This window comes from Rousettus aegyptiacus, unplaced genomic scaffold, assembly GCF_014176215.1.
Source record: "Rousettus aegyptiacus isolate mRouAeg1 unplaced genomic scaffold, mRouAeg1.p scaffold_m13_p_14, whole genome shotgun sequence".
Taxonomy (NCBI): domain Eukaryota; kingdom Metazoa; phylum Chordata; class Mammalia; order Chiroptera; family Pteropodidae; genus Rousettus; species Rousettus aegyptiacus.
The window spans coordinates 48,066,427-48,089,104 of NW_023416289.1; the positions used below are offsets into that span (position 1 = coordinate 48,066,427).

Here is a 22,678-nt window from a genome sequence, read left to right on the forward strand (position 1 = left end):
GCGCGGCGCCGGGGCGGCGGGCGGGGCGACGGCGCCCTCGGAGAAACACGCACTGTCCCGCCCACGCGGATCCTCCTGGAGCCTGCGCGAAGCCCCCGCCGCTCCGTGCGCGCGCCAGGCCTTCCCTCCGTGGGGAAGGCGGACTTGGGCGAGCGCAGCGCGGTGCCCAGACCAGTCTGCCCTGAAGAACCAACCCACAGTATCGTTTCTCAGTCTCAATGAGTCGATACTGATTTCTTTCACCAGAGCGGGACAAAGGCAGGTGCTGAAGCGATGGCCAAGTTACTTAGCCCTAGAAGACCTACCTGTTTGCTCACTCATAAAATGGGCATATCAATTTGGCTACCTTAAAGACTTGTTGTGAAGATTAAATTATATAATGCGTGTAGAGAAGTAGCTAACATATAAGGTAAAGTGTTCAGTAAATGTCAGCTTACGTCACGCAGGTAGAAAAGCGAAAGATGACTGCACAGAAGGAATAGCTAGCTTACCAGGTATCTACGAAAACCTTTACCGGTAGCATATAAGTTTTGCTTGTTCTTGGCAAAATGATGTTTATATAGATGTCATCATGCAGCCTTTAAAACTGCTGGTCATATGCCCTGTTCCCTGCTGGGGAGTAGTATGGTGCCATAAAAGAATGCAGGCACATCAACTTTGGATATTCAGTCTCTATTATAGCTCACCTACTATGTATCTTTGAAATGTTATGTTTTCCTTTAGTAAAGCCTTTCATTCTAAAAGCGGTCTTGTCCAATGTTAGCATAGCTACATCAGGGTTGTTTCGATTGATGTTTACAGCTATACATTTTTTTTCTATTCATTTACTTTCATTCTCTCTGCATTGTATTTAAGGTGTATTTCTTGAAAGCAGCATATAGTAAAGTTTCACATTTAGTCTTAAAGCTCTTCTCATTGGAGTATTTATTCCATTTTTATTCCATTTAGTGACTGAGAGATTTGGTTTTGAACCCATCATCTTAATACTTCTTCTCTATCTATCCAATACATTCTATGTTTCATTTCCTCTCTTTTCTTGCCTTTTTAAAATTACTTTTTAATATTCTGTTTTTCCTCTATTAGCTTGATAGTAATACATTCTTTTATAATTATACTGTTCTTTTAGTGTTCCTGAAGAGATTATGATATGCATTTTTTGATTTATGAAAATGTCTCTGATATAAATTAGGGCTTTTACCACCTTCTGAACATACAAGGGCCTTAGGACCCTTTAATTAAATTTACTACCCACCACATGCCTCACTGCTACTGTTATTGTGTATTAGAATTCTTTTATACAATACTCTGTAAGATATTGTCATTATTATTTCATGAATCGATATTTATTTATAATTACCCACATATTCGCCTAGCAAGTTTCAGTGGGAGAGTCACAGTGCAGACTACTTGGGTTCTATAGAGTAAAGCCAAGACATTTGTAGCAGTAGTTTTATTTGAAAATGGAGTTAAACTCTATTCTAACCATCCGAAAACACCTGCAATTAAGCTTGTGTCTTGGTAAGGAATGATCTACAGTTTTCACACTTATAGTACTTTAGGTCAGCCATCTATTTCATTCCTAGGGAGCCTGTCATCAAGTTAGCACCCCACAGATCTCCAAGAGTCAAGACATTCTGATCACCACTCTGCTGCTGCTGTCCATTATCGTAATCATGTCCCCTTGTCTCTGATAGCTAAGTGTTAACCCGTGGCCTCTGCCACTCTGCCAACATGCCCAATGAAATTGGAAAAGCCGTTTCAGTCATCTTGGTCTGGAGAGTTCAGCCATTGCTGAGATTTCAAGGATGCCTATGTTTCTCTCACTAATGTTTTCTCAGTGCCTTCGTGCCTCTGGGCCCTTCCAGGAAACAGTCAAGAGGAGGGTGAGCAGGTTACACATAATAAATCTACTCCAACATTCCCATCACCTTGACCCTTTCATATATGACCCCCTGTGGCTCGCCCCTTTGGTGTAAGACCATTTACATTCCTTTATATACCTTAAGTGAGTGAGGTTCTGGTATGTAAGCATCATTGAATGTAGGCCACTATCGAATCATGGTTACACCCAACCAACCAAGCAAACCATTAGAGATGCTTCTAGCTGCTCGATCTAGCACATTAAAAACAGAATCGCAGGTAAAAGACAACCATATTTAAATATAGCCTGGCTCATCATTATAGTCTATCTTTCCTGATATAACATACTTAAAATCTACTCCCACAAAGTTTTCCAGGTTAATGCTGATGTAAATACACAAGGTATTGCAATTGTTTGGGTGTATAAGTATTTTCTTTCTGGAATAGACCTTACAAACTTCTCCTGGTCCCCTGGATTCGACTCTAAAACTGGGTTGGACTCTAAAACTTGGTTTTAGAGGTGATGAGAGGTGGTGGATAAGATTTGGGGAGAATAGACATCTCTTTGCAAAGTAACTGCTGCATATAGACTCTTTAAACAAGGGAAGGTCAGGGGCCTTAGGAGAGGGGGCTCAGGGATATAGCAGCTAGTCTGAAGTCACCTCATGTGTCCCCATCCTAGGTCTCAGGGTCCACTACTTTCCAATCAATGTCCTAACTTTAATTCAGTGACTTAGAAAGACTGTGTGTTCAGTTTCACTTTACTGTAGCAACTTGCACAAATAAATTTGGTCCTGATCCTCAGCCCTGGTCTGTCTTTAGTTCCTAAGAAATAAGGCATTCCCTGGGGTGCTGTAGAACCTTTCTGATTCTCTTGCCATGCCTTGAGCTGAGAGTTCGAAGCCCTGAGTTTAGCATTTTCATACTCAGAAGCTGCCTAATGCTTGTGAAGTTGTCAGCCTACTCCACAGTCCTTGTAATTATCATTACTAATGCTTGGTAGAATACCGCAGCTCCAAAATTTCCTTACCTTCATCTGGCATTTTATTTCAAGCAATCACAGATACTGATTTAAGAAATTACAGTATTACCTGCCATGGATTATTAGAATTCTATTTTCCACTTGACAGAAGGTGATAATGGCATTCAAGTTAAACAGGGGAGCAAATCCTTCAGGGAACAATGGAAAGAAGTGTTGTTACTTTACCAGAACCTCAAAGCCAAGGCTGAAAGGCAGAATCTAGAAACACAGTGAAAGGTTCCCAGTTTTAACTAGAGTCATGGAGGACATGCATTAGTCACTGTAGATGGCTTCTCCTCTGCCACTCTAAAAGCAGAGAAGGCAGAGAAGCCAGGGGAGCCACCTGAGAGAGGCTTCCTGGTTCTGAAGCCACTGTTTCCGGAAGTCCAGTGGTGGGAGAAGCCAAGCCTGCTTCAACAGTGCAGGAAGGGATATCTCTGAGGCAAGTCCTAGAGATGTGTTGGAGTTTGCCAGGTGACAAAAAGGAGCAGGGGCATTCTGGAGGGACTAGTAGTTAGAAGCGTTAGAAGTCAAGGAATGAGAAAGGATGGGACAGCTGAAAGGAAAAGGACAGTGATAGAAGAGTACTACCATATACATTTGTTGTGAGGTTAGATGCTATGATAAACATTATAGCTGGTACAATATGAAATATAAATATATGCTAAGCTATTCTAAGTGCTTTCTAAAAATCAATTTATTTAATACTAAAAAAACCCCTCATTGAGATATATCTTGTTGCTCCATTTTACAGATGAGGAAAGTGGAGTTTAGAGAGGTTTAGTCAGAGTCTTAATTGCTGTGGGATACTGCAAAGAGATACCACTTCACACCAACTAAGATGGCGGTAATGAAAAAGACATAATAACGAGTGTTGGTGAGGATGTGGAGAAATTGGAACCTTCATACATTGTTTGTGGGAAAGTAAAAGGGTGTAGCAGGTTTTGTAAACAGTCTGGCAGTTCCTCAAAAGGGTAGATATGAAGTTACTATATGATCCAGCAATTTGACTCCTAGGTATAAACCTAAGAGAAACAAAAACACATATTTAGACAAAAACATGTACATGAATGTTCATCTCCTTATTCGTAATTGCCAAAAAGTGGAGAAAACCTTTGACTGATGAATGGATAAATAAATTGTATTATATCCATACAATTAAATATTATTCAGAAAAAAGAATCTCAGTATTGATACATGTTACAATATGGTCGTATCTTGAAAACGTTATGCTAAGTGAAAGTAGCCAGTTACAAAATACAGGCATACCTCATTTTATTGCGCTTCACAGATATGTGTGCGTGTGTGTGTGTGGTTTTTTTTTTTTTTTTTTTTTTTTTTTTTTTACAAATTGAAGGCAAACCCTCTATTGGTGAAAAGATTATGACTTGCTTTATTGTGGTATTCTCCAACTGAACCTGCAATATTTCTGAGGTATGTGAGTACCACATACTGCATGATTCCCTTTACATAAAATATCCAGAATAGGCAAATGTATATTTAAAGAAAATAAATTTGTCATTGGTTATGGTTGAGGGGAAATGGGCAAGTGATTGTTAATGAGTAAGGTGTTTCTTTTTGGGTTGATGAAAATGTCTAAAGTTGATTGAAGTGGTGGTTGCACAACTCTATGAATATATGAAAAAAACATTGTACACTTTTAAGTGGGGGAATCGTATGGTATGTAAATTATGTCTCAATAAAATTGTTTTATATGTATATAAAAAGATAATGAATATTTTCTATTTTTGAGAGGTTCAGGTGGAGATAACCATTTGGATCTGGAGCTCAAAGAAGAAATCAAGGCTGGAGATATATATCTGGAAATTTAGAGCACAAAGATGCTATCTAAGGTGATATAAAAGGAAGCGATCAGCAGAGAGAGTGTGCCCAAGGGGAAAAGAGAGGTTTTGCACCTCTCTGTGAGGCATATTGACACTTAAGGGATAGGAGAAATAAAAGGCAGCTTCAAAAGAAATGGAGAGGGAGTGATTGGAGATGGAGAAGTGAGATCAGGAGAGTAACAATAGCTGGCAAGGAAAGACAGTGTTTCCAGGTAGAAGGTATGTCAACCAATCCAGAGAAATTAACTTAGGTCCTAATTATGATGTCCACAGGATCTGCACTGGGGAGATCCTAAGTGACTTTGGAAAGAATAGTTTCCATGTGGTGGTGGTGGTGGTGGTGTGTGTGGGGGGGTAAAAACCAGAGCGCAATAACAACATGAGTTAGTAGATATGAGTAGTAGTTGAAGAATTAGAGACATACTTGTTTAGATAATTGGAGAAATATAGCTAGTGAAGAGCAGATTGGAAAAAGAAAAAAGCAAGCAGAGGTCGAAATGGAGTTTGGTGGGTTGGACGGGAGATTTCAAGATGGGAGAGACTTGAGATTGTTCAATGCTCAAGGGAATGAACGGGAGAGGAGAAGGGATAATTGATGAGGATAAGGCTCCGACCACCTTTTATGAAATTACTGTGCGGTTCCTACTTCATCCTCCTGATCCTACTCATTCGGTTTACTGTAGTGCTTATCACATTAGCATCATAAAATTTATTCATGTTCGTTACTATCTGTCTCCACCCTGCTCCGAGAAGGCAGGAATTTTTATCTAGTTTATCGGCTAACTCCAAGCATCTACAATAGCATCTGATATGCGGTAAGTGGTTAAAAAACATTTTCTAAATAGATGACTGAAAGAGCAAGTTTTCTAGGAAGGCCTGAGGGGAAAGGAGCAAGAACATAGGCAAAAATGTGGTTCTTCTGTCTCGTCGATTCTGAGAAGCATGTAACTGCTGAAAAAGACTCCTTGTGGCTAATTGGGCTTAAATTCATAAGCAGAATCTAGCAGCCACTGTTTGCAGAGGTCCCTCGCGCAGGCCACATTTCACTGAAAAGCCACAGACTGCGCTGCCAAGCCTCCCGCATTGTGCTCCTGCCAGCTCTGTGGACCCTTATAAGAGAGCGCCTAGAATGGTCATTTGACCGCTAAGACGGAGACTTTCCGCATCGAATCAGAGCTGTGCGGCTAGCTATAGCCTCACCTGCACCTCGAGCAATCAGAGTGGCTGCCGTCCTGACCAATGAGCTACTTGCATGGGATTGGACCAATCAGGGAAGGCGGCTTCACCTCCGCCTCAATTTAGCGGCCTTGTGCTGCTGCGCGAGGATGGGAAGTCCCAGCTGGAGCTGCGACGCCAGGCCTCCTCACCTGGGTGGCCGCAACCAGTAGTCTTTCACCTCACCCTAAATTTGTGACGCCTGTTGGCACTGAGCTGGTGACAGGACCTTTGGTTGACAGTCCTCACCAAGCTCACGCTCTAATTGTGAGGTAAACTCCATTGGCTTCCATGACTTCCCAGCTGCTGTGGGAAACGCGACAGGGGACGGTAAGGAGTCCGAGCTTACTCGCGGGCTACTTGGGTTTCTTTCCTATTTGGTTCAGACCTGCGGCCATTTGATTCGCGCCTTTCGTCTGAGCAGAGAAAGGACGCTGTTTGAGTCTCTGCTCTGACCCTCCAAGCCCGGCACACGGAGGGGCCAAAGAAAGCTCCTGGGGTGGGGGGGGGCCGGGTGTGCCTGGTTTGGCGTCGTCACAGGCCCAGGCTTTTGCTGGGCGGGCCTGTCGGCCGTCCATCTGTGGCACTAGCCGTGGTGACAAGAAAGGCAGAGGGAAGGGTTTTAACAGGAGTGCGCGGGCTGTGCGGCCAGAGATCGTTTAAGGTGCGAGCGCAGCGCGGGAAAAGCAGCCGCGCCGGGCTCCCGCCTCGGCGGCACCCCACGCGCGTCGCGAGCCAGGCTGCGCCTGCGCGCGGGCGGCGGGAGCGCGCGGCCGGGCGCGGCGGGATCACGTGGCACGCCGGCGGTCGCCCCGCCCCTTTCCCGGCGAGAAGCTGGGGACCGCCCGAGCTGCGCAGGGCTGCCGGGGTGAGTGTCCGCGAGGGGCGCGCGTCGCGCAGAACGGGCCGGCCGAGGCGGGGACGTCGGCCAGCGGAATGCCTTGTGGGGACCCCGGGGACAAAATGGCGGCGGGGTACGCTCCTTCACCCCCTTTCTTCGCTCAGGAGTGTGGGCAGAGAGGGGCGGGAGTCGCTGCTGGGGGAGGGGAGCCGCGGCCACTCCCGAGGGCCCGGCGGTCCCCTGAGGAGACCGCGGGCGAGGTGGGCGGGCGCCGTCAGGGTGTGGGGGCGGAGGGCGCCGCACCCCTCCCGGAGGCGGCCCCGGCGGCGCGAGTCGACCGACATTTCTGGAATGTCCAAATGGCAAGGAGTTTGCGGAGGAGCCGCCCTGCTGGCCTTTACCTGACAGGTGCCGGCTATCCGCTCATTCTCACAGGGGTTCACCGCGCCTGCCCGACACCTGCCCGACACCTGCCCGACACCTGCCCGGGAGGCGGGGCGGAGTGGTATCTTTCGTACATACATAAACCTAGGCCTCGCGCCTTGCGCTTCCTTCGCGCCGTTCCGCGCCGGGAGTGACAGGATGGTTAGAAAACAGGCGGCAAACGCCCTCGAGCAGCACCTGCTGCTGTCACGTGGCTCCACCTAGACGGTGCGGCTTGCTGTTGAGGTCGTCCGTATTCCTCATTCTGTTTGCGCCAAGTTATCCTCAGTGTAGCCATCTTACTGAATAGGAATTCCATATATATATGGTTTACATTTTGATTTCACCAACCTTAGCTATGTCATGCTCATGAAAAATCTGCAGTAGGAGGATGGGGAGGAGGCTATGCCCTTTGTATGAATGGAGAAACTGAGACTTAAGTTATTTCTTATACCAGGTCGCGAGCTGGTAAACGGCAGATCTGGGATTCAGCTCTCAGACCTAGGGTTGATAGTTTGACCATTAATCCGCTCTGGTTTATGTTGGTGCTCTGGCCCTTGTATTTTTGTATATTAACTATGACTTTTCCTAAAAATGTGTTGGGTGCAGATTCGTTTATGCCACATATTGAAATGATCCTAGTAATGCCCAGTAAAAAATTAATATTTTACTTAAATAGCTAATCTTTAATGTGAGTTGGAGTGTCTTCTTTGTGGGAGGAAGTGTGATATGATGGCTTTGAAACCAGACTGGTCTGAGTTTGTATCCCTGCTCTGTTACTTGTTCTTTGGCAGATTACTTAATTTTTCTGGGGTTTAGTTTCCTCATCTGTACAATAGGGAAATATCCTCATAAATTTGTGGATCGTAAGTAAACGAGGTGTCTGTAAGCATCTGGTACTGCTCCTGGCCCATAGTAAGTCCTTGACAAATCCTTTTTGCTTCACTGCCTTAAACTGTAATTTTTAATTTTCTATAGTTAACCTGGCGGTTTAGGTCTGTCCACCTGATGGATTATGCATGGATGCATAATCAGTGTTACTATTTTAAGTGTTACTATTTACAGAAGCATTTATAAGTAACTTTGTTTTAAACATAGATTTTAAGAATGTTTATCCTAGTGCCTCACAGACATTTAAGAATCTCTAAAAGGTCGATTTGATATTGACTTTATTACTACCTTCATTTGACCACTTTACCTGAAGATTTTAAAGATAAGATGAAGGGGCTTGAGATTCTGTTATTTCTTTCAATCTCATACCCAACCACAATCCAACCTGATATTCAAGTAGAAGCAAAAATGTTTTGGGAGTCATGTGAACATTCTTTAAACCTTTAGAAAGTACCGGTATTTAGTGAGAAGTTAAACAATTCTCTGATGGTACAATCTGATATGCACTGTGAAATTGGCATTTCTGAAATTGTAGTAGTGAGAACTGCAAATGGCTTATATAACAAAGTAAGTCATTACTAAAAATCTGTTTCCAGTTTTATGCTGGAATGGTAAACCTTTTTGACAAACATGTTTCATTTTGACAGTAGGTCTTATGGAATATAAACAGAAAAAGTCTACAGTCCATTGGTAGAACCAACCTTAAACAATGATTGCAAGGGAATGATTTATAGAAAGATTTTTTCCTATGTGACATGAAACACTAAAGATTTCATGAAGCTGAACATGGTTCCCTAGTGTAGTGGTTAGCATGTCTGCTTTACACGCAGGAATTCATGGGTTTGTGCCCCAGTGGAGCCATGATTCGTGGTCCATGGCCATGCCACCCTGAACAAGCCTGATGCCTGATTGCAGAAGCTAAGCAGGGTCAGGCCTGGTTAGTACTTGGATTGGAGACCACCTAGGAAGACCAAGTGCTGTAGGCATAAATAATTAAAAAAAATAAAATAAAGATTTCATGAAGCTTTGCTAAAATAATCACTACTTTTCAGTAACTTCTTAAACTACTAAGGTCATTATATACTTTGAGAACATAGGAAGAATAGATAATTTATTACTATGTGCTGGGTTTTATATGCTGTTTATAAAAAGTTATTCAGTACCCATTATGTGTCATATTGTATTAACTGGTCAAAACTAGTATGCTTCCATTTCACTCTGTAATGTAGATATTATTCTCTTTACAGAAGAGAAAACTGAATTTCTGAGGGATTAAGTTACTTGTTCAAGGTTGAGTAACTGATAACTGTAATAATTGGCTAAATTGAAATACCCACATCAGTGTGTGCTCTTTCCCACTGTGCCAAGCTGATTTCAGCATGTATATTTCTCATCTAAGCCTTCTAACAAGCTTGTAAGTTAGGGGTAGCCTTCATTTTTTTCCTAAGCTGTGTGCCCTTTATTTAAATTGGTTTTATTGAGGTGTAATTTTCATACAAAAAATGCACCCACTTTTTAAGCAGATAGTTCAGTAAGTATCATCATATTTGTACATAGCCATGAACTACTACCACAGTCCTGATGTAGAACATTTCCATTTCCCAGAAAGTTCCCTTGAACCCTTCTTAGTCCTTCCCTTCCAACCAAGGCAACTCTTTATATTTCTCACCTAAGATTAGTTTTTCATGTCCTAAACATCACATATATGGAATCATTCAGTGTGTATTATTTTGTGTTTAGTTTCTCTTTCTGAATATAATGTCTCATATTGATCCATTTTGTTGCGTGTATCAGTTCATTCTTTTCTGTTGCTTTTTATTCTATTATATGGATATACCACAATTCGATTATCTCTTCGGTTGATTTAAGTTTTGGGATATTATAAAGCTGCTTTGAACATTTGTATATAGGTCTCTGTGTGGAAAATGTTTTTATTTCTGTTGGGTAAATCCCTAGCTTTCATTTTTATAGATGAGAATACCAGTACTCAAAGAGGTTAAATGACTTCTCAAGATCATGTAGTGATTTGGTTGACTCCGATGCCTCCACATACTCTTTCTACTATATCATGCTTTCCCTCACTTTTTTGAGGTAAAGAATATAGATGAAGTGGTCTGGGAATTCTGATGAAGATCTCTGTCCACTGGGGATGTCAGAGTAGGCTTTGCGAAGATGACTTTTGTACTGGCCTTGAATTCGTAGACTTTGAATATGTAGAAAGTGAGATAGAAGGAACACGGCAAGCAAAGATTCTTTAGCATGGGCTTAATTCATTAGTATTTACTTCATGTTTACTCATTGCCAAGTTCTGTTCTTTGTTTTGAGACTATAGCAGTAATGAAACCAACTGGGACAGTATATTGACTACATAAGTAAGATAAGGTGATAAGTGCTCTGGAAGAGAAGTGGGGTAGGGAGCACCAGTGCTGGGAGTCAGGATAAATGGGTTGCAGTTACTAAGAGTGCTAGGGAAGGCCTTACTGACCACACCGTGTAAACAAAGATGAAGTGTCCCAGATGGGATTCAGCAGGTATACAGCCTCGAGGTAAGAGTGTGTCTGGTATATTGGGGACATAAAGAGGCCAGTTGGCTGGAAGGGACAAACATGAAGGTGGACAGGAATAGGAGGTGTGGTCAGAGGGGTATGGGGAGCTAGAAAGTTTAAGGTGTGGTTAGGTTACTGCAGGGACTTTGGCTTTTACTCTGAGGGAGATGGAGAGGCATTGGAGAGCTGCGAACAGAGGGGCCACATTTAAACCATATAACGGCTTTACTGAGATGCAGTTCATATGTCATACAGTTTATCCATCTAAAAATTGGGTTTTTAGTGTATTCAGAGTTGTACCACCATCACCATAATGAGTTTTAGAACATTTTCATCATTCCCCCAAAGAAACCAGTACTATTAGCTGTCACTCCAGTTTTCTTCCAACTCCCTAGGCCTAGACAACCAATGATCTATTTTCTGACTCTCTGGATTGCCTTTTCTGGACACTATGTATAAATGTAATTATACTACATGTGGCCTTTTGTGACTGGCTTCTTTCACTTAGCAGAATGTTTTCAAGGTGTATCCACGTTGTAGCATCTACAAACACTTTCTTCCTTTTTAAGGCTGGATAATATTTCATTTTATCAATATCCCACTGTTTTAATATATTGGTTGATAGACATTTGGGTGGTTTCCACTTTTTGGCTATTGTGAATACTACTGCCGTGAGTATTTGTATGAGTCTTTGTTGGAAATATTTTTTCGTTTGAGGTGCTGCATTTAAAGGGAGCAAATTCACTTGACAAAAGATAAATGACCTCAGCTCTCATCCAAGAAAGTTTGGTTCCAATTGCTGCCTGCCTTTCTTTGTTAATTAGCTCTTCATACAAGGTTAGGCCATTCTTTCTAGTAATTTCCCTGAACCTTGTGTTCTATCTAGTTTTGGATTTCTTTGAGTAAAGGTTTGGCCGCATTAAGTAGTTTACCTGAAAAGTAAAGTCTCTTCTATGTAGAGTCTTATGTAATTGGTAATTAAGATATTCTGACAAAAGTCTGTTTTCGAAAGTTCCTAAGGAGAAGTTACACAGGATTTTGTATAATGGGTTGGTATTTGTTAGTGGATCATGAATGGATTCAGTGAAAGCAGCATAAAAAAATATTAAAAAAATAGAGTAGAGAAGGAAAGATCAGAGTCCTCTCACGTAAAACTTTCATTTCAGTTAAATGTGTATGAACTGAGTCAGGATATAAAGTGTGTTTGTGTGTCTGCTTATAGATGGTAGTAAAAAAGTTTTAAGACTCTGGGTGGGGATAGCATGGACTATTCATGTAATTAACACTTTCTCTTCCACTTAATTTTATTGGGAGAGTTGGAGTATTTAAAACATTAACAGGCCACATAGAGGAACAATTTAATTTTTTGTTTAATTTGATGAGAAACTTTTGAGAATGACATTTGTATCTTTTTGTGCATAGATGTGATTTCCTGATGATGTTATGACTAATAGTACATATATATTTTATTATAGGAGTCATACCCCATGGGTTTATGTGCTAAATGAGAATAGAAGATAATTAAAGAATGATGGTAAGTGATCAAACTACCTTAAACACTAACCTTAGTTTTTTTTGGCCTCCCTCTTTCCTTTCTTCCATCCATGTTTGATTTATAATCTTTTTCGACGTAGTATTTGTTAAGGGATATTCTGTGGAGCACATTTGTTACAAAGCATAGTAGTAATACAGTGAACAACTATAAATGTGTATTCAACCTGTGAGCCCCACACTGGCTCCAACCATTTGTGGGACTTAGGGCAGGAATACAAATGGAAGCCAGCTCCTTTTATGTTTTAATCTTAAAAATTTATAAATCAATCCATGCTAACAGCTTGACTTGTTTTCCTACCTAGGGCCTAGCCAGCTCTTAACAGAGCCATACTCTCCCTGGAGCAAGCAGCGTGGAGGTTGGGCCAGGATAGTCTCTGGATCTGTGATAAGGGCTGATGTGGTGAAACTCCCCAGAGAGGAGGACAGAGAGGTCTCCCTCCCTCACACTTTTCTAACTCAAGTTTTTCAGGCAGTTCCAAGTATCTTCTTAAGCTATCCTACTCAAACCCAGGAAGAGGAGGGAATGCAGTTTATGAGGGAATCCAGTCTGCCTACATACCTCCTTGAGAAATTTGGTGTGTCCATTGTAAAACAAAATTACATGTTTTCCACTCAGGTTTCCTAGCACAGAGTCTGTGATTTGCCTCCTTCCTTTTCCTTGCCAACACTTATTATTATTTTTTTTTGATCATAGCTATCCTAATAGGTATGTGGGTAATCATTTTTACTAGTTTTTGCTTTATCCTTTATTACTCATATTTTCAAAGAGAAGTATACATATGCAAATGTATATTATGTGTATTTTCATCACTCTTTCTTGAACCCACAGATATCATAGTTTCATACCTTGTTTTTCTTCTACTTAACAATGTACCCTAGAGCATTAGCAATCTCCATTCCTTTGTATAGCTGCATAGTATTTCTTGTTGATTTCTGTTATTTTTAGACAGCTTTCATGGGCAAGGTATAGTAAAAGCACTGCTTATCTGCCAATTGTGACTAAGGAAGGTGGCCAGAAACCTGAAAGTAAATGAAAAATGCGTATGATCATCCACAACAGGATTCCGAAGCTACCTTTGTATGTTAGAATCAAACACATAAGTAAATATAGTTTCCCTAATGAGAGCTAGATCTCTTACTGTTGGACAAAGAAATTATAATTAAGGAAAGGGGAAGGCTAAAATGAACCCTGTGGTGTGGTATTGAAATTGGAGATTTTAGTATTAACTCCTGGTTTTTAATATCTGTGCAGATAGATATAGAAATGTAGATGTGTGTATTGTGGGTGAGTGCATACATATAGTTCCTGTTATCTCTCATGAATCTGTGGGTTGACTAGTGGTTTTTATGCTGTGCCTGGGGTGCTGGGATGACAGCAGTTATCTGGGGCTCGACTTGGCTGGAACATCCAAGGTGCTTAGTGGATGGTGTCTGGCAGCTGGGCGTTCACCTGGGACTGTCAACCAGGGTGCTGCCTTACCTGGTCTCTCTACTAGTTGGTGGCTTGGGCTTCTCTTGGCCTTATGACAGTGTTGCAGGAGTGAGTATCCCAAGAGGGAGCATTGGAAGAGACCCGTGTGGAGACTCTAAAGCTTCTTTTGACCTGGTCTCCTAAGATGTAATCTCAGAAGTTATGCAGTGTTACTTTTACTTTCATTGGTCAAAAAGCAAGTCACAGCACCAGATTCAGGGGGTGACACAAGGGTGTAAATACTAGCAGGTGTGGTTTGTTGAGTGGAAGGGGATATCTTTGGAGACTAGCTGTTATACCGATTAATTCATATATTAGTTTTTGCTCTTCTACATGTTTGGTTCACTCATTTAGATCGTTAACTCTTTGAGGCCTTATATTTCTTTGTATTCTCCTCTGTTTGCCACAGTGCTTTTGCACATAGTAATTGCCCAGTAAACATACTGTCTAAAAATCCCAGGAATGCTACACAGACCAGGCTGGCAAGAACTAGGAGAGAATGAAGGCACCCATTAATAGAACTGGAATTTGAGGCTAGGCCCAGTAGTGAACTTTTTTCAGAAAGAGCCCGATTGCCCACAAAGAACAAAGGGTTAGGCAAAGAGCCGATATCCTCCTGCTGATAGGGATGCTTTAGAGCCCCTTTCTTGTCATAGATATTTGGCTTATAAAAACAGGGTGTTTTCATATAGCTTTCATTAGTGGAGAGTTATTTTCCTTTACATTACTGGGCCTGGCTCCCACTGCCCAGGGTCTTGGTGGGCTTGCACCTGTAGGCTAGTGTTGCTTTCCACTGGTTGGGGCTAGAGTAAGCAAGAAATTTTACATGTGCTCGTGTATATATGCACACACACCTATTCATATGCACACACTCATTGTGTGCAGTAGTTTGAGTTTTAAAATTTGCAGTTTAAATATGTCAGTTATAGGAATTATTGTTTAGATCCCAATTACTTGGTGATAAAATTATGCAGTGGAAATTTACAGCTGAATGGAAATTTACTTTAACATTATCTCTAGGGAAAAAATAGGATTCTTGAAAACATTTTATGCCGCAGAGAGTTTTCAAGGGGAACATATAGCATATTTGTTAAAACTGATCTCTTCCATACCTTGACCTATGTAAGAGGTGGAGCTGCAATGGGTACCAGCAGTGTTTTACTCCTTAGGAAACTTTCTGACCTTAGATTGTATTTTTTCTTTAAATTGTTGATTTTTAAATTGTAAAATTCAGTCTTTTTAGAACTAAGAGAGATCTGCGACTTCCTTTTCGCTGTTTAACCACCTTTCCAATCCCAAATTAGTCTTAAATATTTTTCTGAGAAATATGAGAAATAATGGATTTATTTACCAAATATATTTTACATGTTGACTAATCTAATAACCTAGTAAATACTCTCTTCTGTACACAGGCTTCATTTCAGCGCTCTAATAGTCACGACAAAGTAAGGAGAATAGTTGCAGAGGAGGGTCGTACAGCAAGAAATCTAATAGCTTGGAGTGTTCCACTTGAAAACAAAGAGGATGATGGTATGTATTAAAAATAAGTTTCATTTTGTTGGAAATTGGAAAGTTATATTTAGGTCTAAAGGGTAGATAATCTGAAAACTGTAACTAGGACTCTTGGGCAAATTAATAATTCTTAGCTGAATAAGTTATTTCGTGCTCTGGTGGTTTCAAGATGGTAGTTTGCTAACCACATTGTTCCTTTATTTCTTAGTTGACGTTCTAATGTAAGGGGGGGCTTTCCCTTTTCTCCTTTGTATTTACAATTTAGAGTATGTATTTAAATTTGTATGGACTCCTGTTTTTTTATTTAATGAGTTGCAAGCCATCACTCTATATTGATGCTTAGATTGGTCTAGGTTTGTCTAGTGGGAGACCTGTTAAGCTGCCTCCTGTTTCCTTTTGACATGTTCTTGGTCTTTGAGACCATCCCTACACGTCAGGGTGTTTCAAGCTGTATAAGAGTTTTTACCTGTGTTTTATTCTTATTTATGTTTACATTTTTAAAAACATTTTAATTTTATTTAGAATTTTATATCATTTATTTTCTCTTTGTACATTTATACCTGATTCATTTGTAGTTTATTCTTAACATATAGTGTGAAGTGTGGATCTAATCTGTCTTTTTCCATATGGGTAACAAGTTGCTCCAGTTATTTGAGATGCCACCTTTGAATTTCCATATGTATTTACATTCTTTTTCACTAGTCTTTCTATTTAATTCATGTGTGAGTGCCACACTGTTTTAATTACGGAGGCATTATAGTATTTAAAAATATCTGTTGGGACTACTTCTCCCTCGGTAGCTTTTCTTTGTCAGTCTTTCTAGCTATTTTTAGAGAGCATTATTTTGAATCAGAAAAACTTTCCAGGAGAGGGGGAAATTAAATTATCTTTTTACATTTAGCTCCTGATTAGCTAAAATTTTCATAAGGAGCTTAGTATTTATTTCTTTGATAAAAAAATATTGACATTTTTTACTACAAAGTTAACACCATAAAACCTAAAAAGGTCTATGGTTGCTATGTATTAAGAATGTTTTGTGAAAATTTATTTTCCATTTTCCATGAATTACTCAGAGCACAAAATAATCTGATGGTGTTTATTAAAGTGGCTTCTATTAAAAACATGTAAAAAGGCAGGAAAATAACAGTAGTGAATCACATATCAGTGTATAATTTAATTTCGCATATAAGTATGTAAAAAATTAGCCAGTACAATTTCACAGCTTTATTTATATTTATCACAAAATAATGGAACTATAAACAGAGAATTAGAACTTTCTGAATATACTAATGATGATAAAAGAAGAATGTTAACTTCATGATTTTTGGTAAGGATTATTTTATATTGCTGAAACTGCCAATTATAGAAAAATATTTTGCTTTTACTAAAAAGCAGTGACTTGTTTTTGCTTTTTGGCTACAATATATACTCAGATATTTCTGAGGATAATAATTCAATTTTTATAAGTTTTCATCTGTTCTTTTATTTCTGTTTCCTCTGGTACTTGCTCTAAGCCGGTTATTCTACTGGACATTCTAAAAATTCTCAAAAGCCTGCTGGTACATTGTTTTCTTAAGTGAGAGGGTGACTAAAGGGTTTTGTAGGTGAGTATAGAGTTCTTCATGCTGGTCAAACAGTGGGCAGGCCCACTTGTGTACAGGTAAACTGTGGGTAGGTGTATGTATTTGTACTGCTTTGGGGCTCCGGCCCAAAATTAGTTTGCCAAAAGGGAAGTTACTTTGTTGTAGGTAATAGAATTCTACTCCTGTTTTGAATCGCTCTTAGAATAGTGATTATAAAACAGCAGTCATTGTCTTCTTGTAAAACAGAGCAAGTGAGAAAGGTATATCCAGTAGCAAAAGTACAAAGAACTGGAAACCTCCCTTTTCAAATGAAACCATGTATTTCATAAATCAGGTTAATTAATCAAAACAAAATACTGAATTTATATGGTAAAAATATATTCTTAATTTTATTGTTGAAATAAAATTTAAATTCAAATAAGTATTTTACAGACCTGTATATATATGTTGAGAAGTATCACTAACTTGACCTTGTTTTCAAATAGTCAGGATATCTGATTGCTCTAAGAAGTTGATTACTCCTGTTCTGAGAAAGCTGTTCAGTGAAAGCATTTGCTTGGAATTCTGTTTTTTTTTTTTGTTATACTCGTAGTTCATATTGACCATGTATATAGATTGTACTGTTCTGTGGTCTCCGGAAGGAGATTATGTATTAATATGCTTGAATGATTTGTGTACTGTGATTTTAAATTATATGTTTGTTGATCTATATATTTATCTATCCTTGCATTGAAGGAAAATCTAAATGTCAAACTGGTGGAAAATCAAAGAGGACAATTCAAGGCACTCATAAAACTACTAAACAGGTATAAAATATACAATTTTCTATTTACTGACTTTTTTTTTTTTTTAACGCCTACAGCGCCTGATATTCCTAAATGGTCTGTCACCCACGTACTAACTAACCAGACCTGACCCTACTTAGCTTCTGAGATCTGACGAGATCAGGCACGTTCAGTGTGGCATGGCCTTAGACTCTACTTACTGACTTTTAATTTAAATTATAAAATCTTTTTCAGGATTTGAATATTGTATATTTTATTTTCATGTATAGATTTAACGTAACTTTCTTTAACATTTACATAGTACTATGTGCCTAGCTGGTGCTCAATATTTTACAAATATTAATTTATTTCCTTCTCCATAATCCTTTGATGTAGGCATTATTCTTCATTTACAAACGAGGAAACTGCGATGTTAAATCTTCTTTTAATATTTGGTGGAATTCACCAGAGAAGCCATCTGGTCCTGGACTTTTGGTTTGGGGAGATTTTTGATTACACTTTTTAATTTTCCTTACTAGATTTTCTGTTAAATCATGATTCAGTCTAGGAAGGTTATATGATTCTAAGAATTTATTTCTTCTAGGTTGTCCAGTTTGCTAGCATATAGCCTTTTGTAATATTTTCTTAATATCTTTTGTATTTCTGTGATATCTGTTATAACTTCTCTTTCCTTTCTGATTTTGTTTGAGTCTACTCTTTTTTTGTTCCTTAGTGACTCTAGTTAAAGGATTGTTAATTTTATCTTTTTAAAGAAACATTTTTTCTCTTGTCCTTTTAATCTCTTTTCTTTTGTCTTTTTTGTCTATTTCATTTATTTGCTCTGATTTTTACTATTCCTTCTTTTGATTTTGGGCTTTGTTCTTTTTCCTAGTTTCTCTAGGTGTAAGGTTAGATTTTTTGAGACTTTTCTTTCTTCTTGAGGTCGGCCTGTGTTGTTAAAACTTCCCTCATAATACTGCTTTTACTGCATCCCATAGATACTGGTTTTCATATTTTCATTTTTCTCCATATATTTCTTGATTTCTCCTTTGATTTCTTCGTTGATCCATTTGCTCTTCAGTAACATGTTGTTTAATTTCCACATATTTGTGATTTTTCCATCTCGTAGTTGATTTCTAGTTCTATATTGTCGTGGTCAGTAAAGATGGTTGATATAATTGCAGTCTTAAAGTTATGGAGACTTGCTTTGTGTCCCAGCATGTAGCCTGTCCATGTGCACTTGAGAAGTATGTGTATTCATTTACTTTTGGCTGGAATGTTTTGAATACATCTGATAAGTCCATCTGGTCTGATGTATCATTTAAGGCCGATGTTTCCTTCTTACCTTTTTGTCTGTATGGTCTATTCATTGGTGTAAGTGGGGCACTAAAATCTCCTATTGTGGTACTATCAATTTCTCCCTTTAGGTCTGTTAATAAGTATTTTATATATTTCGGTGCTTTTAAGTTGGATGCATATATCTTAGTACACGTTATATATTCTTGATGGATTGTCCTCTTTATCATTATTTATCATCTGTATTTGTCTCTTGTTACCTTTTTTGGCTTGAAGTCTATTTTTTTGTGATAAAAGTATGGCTACACATAATTTCAGTGGATACCATTTACTTGGAGTATCATCTTCACAACTCTTCACTTAGAGTCTGTGTTTGTCTTTAGAGCTGAGATGAGTCCCTTGATAGCAGCATATAGTTGGATCTCTTTTTTAATCCATCCTGTTGCTCTGTGCCTTTCGATTGGTGAGTTCAGTCCATTTACATTTAAGGTAATTAAGATATATGAGGACATACTACTGCCATTCTTTGTTTTGATTGTTTTGTATGTACATCGTTTTTTTTTCCTGTGTTTCTGATTGACATTTTTGGTAGTTTCCTGTGATGCTTTCCTTTATTTTCTCAGTTTTGTGTCTCTAGAATTCTGTTTTGTTGTAACTGTGAGGTTTATAAAAGATGTCTTTTAAAATAGTCCTTTTTCTTCTGATAGCATCTTATCGTTATTCACCTTTACAAGTTTGTTTTTTTCCTCCTTTATGTTTTAATCACAAATTATCCCTTTGTATATTTTGTGTTCATTACCAAATTGAAGTAGCGCTAGCTATTTTTAATGCTTTTTTCTTTAACCTTAAGCTACAATTGTTTAACACTATTCTGTAATAGAGTTGCAATTTTCTGATTTTCCCTATTTATCACCTTGTCAAACTTTTATGTACTTTTCCCTTTTCCTTTCTGATTGCTGAGCTACTTTTAACTTTTCCTGTAAGCCAGGTCTTGTGAATTCCCTCAGCTCTGGTTTGGGAAAGCCTTTATTCCTTCTTCATATCTAAAGGACAGCTTTGCTGCATAAATTATTATTGGCAGTTTTCATCTTTTGGTCTTTTTAATATGTCATTCCACTGTCTGCTGACCTGTAGAGTTTCTGCTGGGAAATCTAATATTAGCCTGATGGGGTTCCTTTGTAGGTTACTGTGTCTTTTCTGTGGTTGCCTTTAGAATTCTTTCTTTATCGTTGTCTTTGGACAGTTTTAATATAACGTGTCTGGGAGAAGGTTTTTTTGCGTTGAGATAACTTCTTCTTTTAGCCTCTTGTACTTGCATGTCCAGCTCCTTCCCCAGGTTTGGGAAGTTCTCACGTATTCTTATTTTATTTTACTTTATGTATGTATGTATGTACGCATGTATGTATGTATGTATTTATTTAAAATTAAGTTTATTGGGGTAACAGTGGTTAATACAGTCATATAATTTTCAGGTGTGTGTTATCGTTTGACATCTATATATTCTATTTCACCTATTCTTTAAATGGGCTCTCTGTTCTCTTCTTCTCATTCTGGGATCCCCATTATCCTGATGTTGCCCTTTCTAATGGAAGCAGATCGTTCTTGTAGAGTTCTTTCATCCAAAAAAAAATCTTAGTTTTCCTCTTTTATGTTAATCATTCCCTGATTTCTGTCTTCATTTGATCTGTTCTATTTTCCATGCTTTCTAATGCTTTCTTTATCTCATTTATTCAGTTCTTCAATCTCATTGGTAAAGTACTCCTTATGTTTATGAATTTTATTCCTGAGCTCATTGAACTGCCTTTTTGAGTTTTATATCTTGCTGAGTTACTTCATTATAGTGATTTTGAATTTTCTATCATTTGATCACAATCTGATCACAGTTGTGACTCTGAGTTTGGTTTGTGGAGTATTGCCATTTGCTTTTTGTGATACTGTGTTATTGTGATTATTTATGGTGCTCGATGAGTTTTCCTCAGCCAGGGTGTGTGAAATAGTGAACGAACACCTTTCTTATTAGGTAAAGCTTTGTTTGCTTTAGTTATAAGGGTTCAGCAGGTTGATAGTTAGAGGCCTTTTTTTTTTTTTTTTTTTTTTTTTAAATTTCCATTAGGTGGCACTATAGGTCAGGGTTTTGGTTTCTCTTACCTGCACTGACTGGTTATATCTGATGATAGCCGATACTTTCTACCCTTCACCTGCACTGCCTCTGCCAGAGGTACCCTCTTCTTGGCTGCTTGTGCCTTGGGGGTGTTGCTGGTGCCTTGCTGCTACTGGTATCCCTATGGTTGCTGTGTTGCCACCGGGATGGTGGGTGTCCCTGCTGCATCTGGGGTCTTCTTGGTCTTGCACACTGCACTGGGCGGGTGGGTGGGAGAGCTGGAGTAGCTGGTGCCTTGATTGCTTCTGGTGTTTTCAGGCTCCCATATGCTGCCACCAAAGACTGCGGTTTGGGGTTGTGGATACCGATGTGAGAGCTGGGGGTGGTAGCCAGAGTCATAGTGCCGATGCCACTGCCGCCCTTCTTTTCCTTTGTTGAGGCCATGGTAGAGAGGGCCAGAGTGGCACATCCCATCTCTGCTGCTGCTACAGAACTTGCTGGGGCTGTAGACTCAGCCACTGCAGCGAGGGTCCCAAGGTCACAGGCACCATTCCTGCCATTCTGCCAGTTTCACCTCCCCATGTGCCCCGATCCACTCACTTTCAGATGGGCATATGTGTGGATCTCTCGGTGTCCTGGTGTGTTGACTGGAGGAACCTTTATTGAATTAGGAAGGTCCCACTAGTTATAGATTGAAAGATAGAGACAAAGTGAGTGTCTCACTATGATGCTGATGTCACTCCTGACAATGACTTTTTAGATATAACACCAAAGGTATGATCCATGAAAAAAATCATTGGTAAACTAGATTTCATTAAAATTAAAAACTTCATTTCTAGAAGAGACAATGTCGAGAGAATGGAAAGATAAGCCACAGACTTGGTGAAAATATTTGCAAAAGACACATCTGATAAAAGACTGCTATTCAAAATGTACGAAGCACTATTTAAAACTGAACAGGAAACAAACAACCTGATTGAAAAGCAGGCCAGTCCTTAACACACCTCATCAAAGAGGATAGAAAGATGGCGAATAAGCAGGTGAAAAGATAGTCTACATCATATATTATCAGGGAAATGGAAATTAAGACAACAATGAGATACCACTACACACCTATTGGAATGGCCCGAATCAGGAACACTGACAGCATCCAGTGCTGGTGAAGACGCAGAATCATGGGAACCCTCACTCATCAGGGATGAGAATACCACGTGGTGCAGCCACTTTGAAAGACAGGCAGTATCTTACAAAATGAAATATTTAGAATACCATCCAACAGTCATGCTTGTTGATATCTATGCAGAGGGTCTCCTGTGGCTACGTGATCTTGGACAAATCTGCTAACTTCCGAACTTCAGTTTTCTAAGCTGTAAAGTGGAGCTAATAATACATAATTTAAAAATGGTGTGAAAGAGGTTGGAAGATTATGTTAAGACGATTTATGATCTATAATCTTGTATAAATTATTTATTATCATTGTCATAGTTATCAGGGAAGTAATGAGCAGAATTAAGCTGGGCTCCGGGACAGATGCTAGTTGAATGTGATTTTGAGTTTGGTTGAATACAAGAAGGGGATATTCGCCATAATACTTAAACCATTTACTGCTAGGGCTGGAAAGAACTTGGAGAGCAGTTGAGGCAAAGGTTTTGTGGATTATTGATGATTGCTTTAAATGTATTGCCTGAATGAAGAGAATTTGTTCCTGGACTACGGCTGTCAGATAAAATATTTGCTAATTTTTATTTGCTACATC

The 22,678-nt window shown here is 39.4% G+C and overlaps 1 protein-coding gene across 2 annotated transcripts in view; it reads left to right on the plus strand.

The window, feature by feature from the left end:
• The first annotated feature begins 6,733 nt into the window (after positions 1 to 6,733).
• Positions 6,734 to 22,678, plus strand: part of SCAPER (S-phase cyclin A associated protein in the ER) — a 197,247-nt gene continuing 181,302 nt past the window's right edge. For both annotated transcript variants that reach the window (XM_016125783.2, XM_016125786.2), the window contains exons 1-4: positions 6,734 to 6,808; positions 12,117 to 12,175; positions 15,079 to 15,196; positions 17,497 to 17,567. In XM_016125783.2, coding sequence (XP_015981269.2) covers positions 12,170 to 12,175; positions 15,079 to 15,196; positions 17,497 to 17,567 — 195 coding nt within the window. In that variant the 5' untranslated portion in view covers positions 6,734 to 6,808; positions 12,117 to 12,169. The remainder of the gene's footprint in view (positions 6,809 to 12,116; positions 12,176 to 15,078; positions 15,197 to 17,496; positions 17,568 to 22,678) is intronic.